The 219-nt window shown below is 71.7% G+C and overlaps 1 protein-coding gene across 1 annotated transcript in view; it reads left to right on the forward strand.

Moving 5' to 3' along the window:
- Positions 1-219, forward strand: part of UNC13A (unc-13 homolog A (C. elegans)) — a 91,622-nt gene that overhangs the window by 66,475 nt on the left and 24,928 nt on the right. The window contains exon 45 of the mRNA XM_015569578.1: positions 57-217. Coding sequence (XP_015425064.1) covers positions 57-217 — 161 coding nt within the window. The remainder of the gene's footprint in view (positions 1-56; positions 218-219) is intronic.

Raw genomic sequence — 219 nt, forward strand, 5'->3', positions numbered from 1 at the left:
GTGGGGTGGTGCTGGCCGGTGGGCGGGGCCTGACCTGACACCGCTCTCCCACGCAGCACGCTGAGTGCGGAAGCGGGCCCTGAGTGCTACGAGCTGCAGGTGTGCGTCAAAGACTACTGCTTTGCGCGGGAGGACCGTACGGTGGGGCTGGCCGTGCTGCAGTTGCGTGAGTTGGCCCAGCGCGGGAGCGCCGCCTGCTGGCTGCCCCTCGGCCGCCGC

The sequence above is a fragment of the Myotis davidii genome, unplaced genomic scaffold, assembly GCF_000327345.1.
Source record: "Myotis davidii unplaced genomic scaffold, ASM32734v1 scaffold306, whole genome shotgun sequence".
Lineage (NCBI taxonomy): Eukaryota > Metazoa > Chordata > Mammalia > Chiroptera > Vespertilionidae > Myotis > Myotis davidii.